General features: G+C 61.5%; 1 protein-coding gene across 1 annotated transcript; it reads right to left on the minus strand.

The window, feature by feature from the left end:
* Positions 1–1,435: 1,435 nt before the first annotated feature.
* Positions 1,436–2,711, minus strand: HMX3 (H6 family homeobox 3). The gene is made up of 2 exons (XM_053984058.1): positions 2,396–2,711; positions 1,436–2,157 (listed from the first exon to the last, which is right to left on the minus strand). The coding sequence occupies exons 1-2, from the start codon at positions 2,709–2,711 to the stop codon at positions 1,550–1,552; spliced, it is 924 nt and encodes a 307-aa protein (XP_053840033.1). The 3' UTR covers positions 1,436–1,549.
* Between the last annotated feature and the right edge of the window lie 2,117 nt (positions 2,712–4,828).

Genomic DNA, 4,828 nt, shown 5'->3' on the forward strand with positions numbered 1-4,828 from the left:
TTTTTTTTTTTTTTTTTTTTGTCCGCCCAAAACCACACTTTAAAAATGATAAGGAACGGGTTTTATTGATTTTTTTTTTTCCACCACAACATTAAGTTTATAACAATATAGGCTGTTTTAAAAATAGGACTGATCCCTAACAGAAAGCGAGAGGGCAGAGGGTACAACCGAAATAGGAAAACAAAATTTAAAATCAAACAAAGAAAATAAACCAACCAACCCAAACCCTTGGGAAGACAGCAAACAATTGTCAGACAACAGGTGAGCAGACACTAAGACAGAGAGAGAACTAGAGGTGTCCACTCCTCACTTGATTTCTGCCTATTAAAATCCACAAACTCAATGGACTTTAGAAGAAAACTGTACATCATATCAAATAAATTAAAATTACCCTAAAGTTGATTGTCCTTCACTTAAAGCGCCCAGCTCACCGAATCTCCCTTATTTATTCGCATAAGCCGAGCCGATGCTAATTCCCATGCCCTGCTCCTCTCTTCTCACTTTCCTTCGCTTTTAATTCTTTTTTATTTTATTTTGCACAACATGAAGAAACGCAATTTTACAATGCTAAAAACCCTTTCCTCACCATTCAAATAAAAGCAGTGCTTTAAGAATCGTCGTACAATATTGCACAGTTCAAAAGTACAATAATATTATTATTAATAATAATAATTAGTATTACAAAAGAAAGCAAAAGGGCACAGATATCCCCCCCACCCCCCCAGATACCGAAATAACTTTACAAGGAAAAAAACCCGAAACAACCCAACAACTAGGAAAACAAGAATTATAAACAAGAATTTAAAATGTCTAGTAAACGATAATAAATAAGGGTCACTCAAAGCGTGTGAGTGTATTTAACCGTTCACTTTGAGGCTGTATTTCTTGCTTGTGAAAGTCTCATGGCAGAAACCGAAAGGTACAAAACGTAGGCAAGCAAAGAGGCAAAGATCTGTTTAAATGAAAAGCCGTGGTCGATGAAGTTTGAGTCACGACAGGATCAGGAGCCTGGACAATTATTTGGAGGCAGAAGAAGAGATCCGAAAGGAACAGAAATTCAGCTTCCCATTAGCTTTTGGCAAATCTCGAGGAGTGGCCTGGGACCATTCATTTTATTTTATTACTATCCTTTTTTCTTTTTCCCCCTTTTTTTCTTTTTTTTTTTTTTTTTCTTTTTCTTCCTTTTTTTTTTTTTTTTTTACAAAAATAGAACTAAAGCCACAGAGAGACCATCGCGGTTTTCATCCACTTTTACAAAAGGTGTGACAGCTCCAGGGTTTCTCTACAAGTCCCCGCTTTCATTTTCTTCATTTTCGTTTCCCTCCCCCCACATTTTTATTTCTTTTTTTTTTTTGTTTCCCTAAATTTCCGCGACTTCCCTCCTACCACCACCCGCCAAGGGGTCCCCCCAGCCCCGCACTCGTGTCCCCGCAGTCCCCCGCGCTCCGCAGACGCCGGCCGGGTGACCCGCACGGGGGGCTGCAGTACTTACAAGCGGCCGGGTGCCTTGCGCGCCTCTCCGCGCCCCTCCGCGCAGCGGCGGCCGGGCTCAGACGGGCCGCAGGAGCGGCACGGAGGTGACCACGGGGTGGGAATAGTAGACGGGGTGAGGGAAGGTGAGCAGGGGCTGCGTGCCGGGGGCTCCGCCGCCCCCCGCGCCCCCCTCCGCGCCCGAGTTCTCGTGGTAGAGGATGGGGACGCGGACGATGCGCTGCGCGGCGGCGTGGCTCAGGTTGGCCGCCTCCAGCTCGGCCGCCAGCTGCCGCTTCCACTTGTTGCGGCGGTTCTGGAACCAAATCTTCACCTGGGTCTCTGTCAGGTGCAGCGAGGCGGCCAGGCCGGCGCGCTCCGAGCTGCTCAGGTAGCGCTTCATGTCGAAGGTGGACTCCAGCTGGAAGACCTGCGAGCGGCTGAACACCGTGCGCGTCTTCTTCTTGCGGCACGGCTTCTTCTCCGGGCTCTCCTCCCGCTTCTTCCAGTCCTCCGCGCCTCCCTCCTTCTTCGCCTCCTCCGAGTCGCTCTCCTCCAGGACGATCTCGTCGGGGCTCTTGGAGTCCAGCTCCTTCTGCTCCCCCTCCGCCTTCAGCAGCGGCTCCGGGGAGTCCCGGTCGGTGCCCGAGGCGGGGGACGAGTCCCTCAGCAGGGATTTCTCTGCGGCTGGATGGGAAGGACGAAGCGGGGCATGAAGGGGGAGATGAGGGACACAAAGAGACACCTTCACCACCCCAGGCCCCGCGTCCCGTCAGGGGGAACGGGACGAGCCGGCCGGATCCCCGCGCCGCCCCAGCGCCGGCTTCACCCCCCCCGCCCCGCCGCCCCCGGTCCCCACGGCCGCCGCCCCGCCGGGGAGCGACGGAGGGAAGGAAGGAGTGATGGAAGTTTTGGGGAGCGGTACCTTCCGTGCGGGGCAGGTGGGCTCCGGCCGGCGTCAGGGCGTAGGGGTACCACCAGGTCTGGGCGCGCTCCAGGCAGTGGGCGCTCAGGGCGAAGCGCGGCGCCGGGATCTCGAAGCGGGGAAAGGCGAGGTCGCCCACCTGCGAGAGGGCGAAGCCGGCGCCGTCCACCGCCGCCTTGCCCGAGGGGGCGAACAGCGCCCGCGGCTGCTTGGGGGGCGCCTTGGGGGGGCCGCCGTTGAGCAGGTTCTTGATGTAGAAGGACTCCTTGGGGGGCGGCGGAGGGGCGCTGGGTGGCTCCTGCCCGGTCTCCGGCATCCTCCGCTGCCCGCCCGGCTCCTGGCCGCCGCTGGCCCCGCAGCCCGCGCCCGGCGCGCAGGTGGCGGCTCCCGGCGGCGCGGGGGACAGGCGCGGCGGGGCGGCGTGGGAGCGCGGCGGCGGGGCCGGCCGGGGGCCCCTCGCATGGGGGGGCGGCAGGGCGGGGGGCCGGGGGGACCCGCGCAGCCCGCGGCACCGGGGGGCTGCTGCGGGCAGGCGGAGAGCCGGGGTCGTCGCTGCCGCCGCCGCCGCCGCCGCCGCCGCCTCCCGCCGCCGCTGATGCTGCGTCAACCTGACGCCGGATGCTAATGATGAAATCAAAATGTCATCCCCGTTCCGCGCGGGGAGCACGCGGCGATTGGGCACGCACAAAGGCGAATGGGATCGGCCGGGAGGCGGCGGGAGGAGAGGGCTCCGCGCAGCCCCTGCTCGCAGCCGCCGCGGCCCCGGCCCCCCCTCCGCGACGCGCCGCCGTGCCCGGAGGCGGCGACCGCCCGCCCGTTCGTGGTGTTTACAGAGTCCAATTAGGCAGCGAGCGGGGCCGGGCCGGCGGCACAAAGGGACCGGCTCGGCGGAGCGCGGCGGGAGCGGCGGCAGGCGAATGGCACGGGCCGCGCCGCTCCAGCCTCAAAACCGCCCCCGCCCCGCCGCGCCGCCCCCCGCGCCCCCGCCCCGCGCCGCCGGGAACAAAAGCCGCCCGCGGCCGAGCGGGGGGAGCGGGCCGGGCCGGGCCCCGCCGGGATACCGGGCACCGGACACCCTCTGCGCTCCGCTCCGCCGCGGGGCAGAAACGATTCAGCGGACGGCTGCGGGGCGGGGGCTGCGGGGCGGCGGGAGAGCTCTCCCCCGACGGTGCCCTCCGCGCCCCGCGCAGCTCTGCCGCCGCCTCGGCTCCCGGCCGCGCAGCAGCGGGGCCGGCGGGACACGTCGAGCCCGCGGCGGAGGGGCGACAACGGGCACGACTCGGGCCCGCCGCTCGTGGGATCAGGGCACGAGGCAGCGGGATTCGTTCCTGCCCGAATCCCGGGATTCGTTCCTGCCCTGCTCCTGGGCTTCGAGCTCCGGGCGCTCCCGGGGTTCGGTCGTGGGGCGCTCCCGGGATCGATCCCTGCCGTTCTCGGAATCCGAGCACGGTACTTCTAGGATCTATCCCTGCCGCTCTGCGTGTTCAGGCACGGGGTGATCCCGGGATCCATCCCTGCCCTGTTCCCGGTTCCATCCCTGCCCCGTTCCCAGATTCATCTCCGCTGTTCCCGGTTCCATCCCTGCCCCGCTTGCTGATCCATCCCCACTGTTCCCGGTTCCATTCCTGCCCCGTTCTCGGTTCCATCCGTGCCCTGCTCGCTGATCCCTGCCCCGTTCCCGGCTCCATCCCTGCCCCGTTCCCGGTTCCGTCCCCGCCGTTCCCGGGGTCCGGGCGCAGGGCGCCCCCTGGCGGGCCGCGGGAGCGCCCCGCGTTCGGGGCCGGGCGGGCCCGGAGCGTTCCCCGCAGCGCCCCGCACACCCCGGGACACCGGGAAGCGGCAGCTCCCTGGAGCCCTGGGAACCGCGACGCGACCCCGGTAGGGCGGTAATACCGCCTACTGCCCGCCGGTAGCCGGGAGGGAAGGAAGGGCTGGGAAGGAGAGGAAGGAGAGGAAGAGGAGGAAGAAAGGAGAGGAAGGAGAGGAAGGAAGGAGAGGAAGGAGAGGAAGGAAGGAGAGGAAGGAGAGGAAGGAGAGGAAGGAGAGGAAGGAGAGGAAGGAGAGGAAGGAGAGGAAGGAGAGGAAGGAGAGGAAGGAGAGGAAGGAGAGGAAGGAGAGGAAGGAGAGGAAGGAGAGGAAGGAGAGGAAGGAGAGGAAGGAGAGGAAGGAGAGGAAGGAGAGGAAGGAAGGAAGGAAGGAAGGAAGGAAGGAAGGAAGGAAGGAAGGAAGGAAGGAAGGAAGGAAGGAAGGAAGGAAGGAAGGAAGGAAGGAAGGAAGGAAGGAAGGAAGGAAGGAAGGAAGGACTCAGTTCTGGCATCATTCTAAACGTTTGGAATACCTTTGAGCATCAACACCTGCAAGCATCTGCCCTGGCACACACAGAGCTCTGGACTTGGATGTGCTCATCTGTGCATAGGGGCAACAATCTCTACT

Source organism: Vidua macroura, chromosome 8 (genome assembly GCF_024509145.1).
Source record: "Vidua macroura isolate BioBank_ID:100142 chromosome 8, ASM2450914v1, whole genome shotgun sequence".
NCBI lineage: Eukaryota > Metazoa > Chordata > Aves > Passeriformes > Viduidae > Vidua > Vidua macroura.

What these genes read in the sequence shown, in the direction of transcription:
- HMX3 (XM_053984058.1), bottom strand. Translation starts at nt 2,711, where the DNA reads ATGCCGGAGACCGGGCAGGAGCCACCCAGCGCCCCTCCGCCGCCCCCC. An exon ending in CCACCTGCCCCGCACGGAAG is followed by an intron (nt 2,158 to 2,395) that starts GTACCGCTCCCC and finishes CTTCCCATCCAG; the next exon opens with CCGCAGAGAAATCCCTGCTG.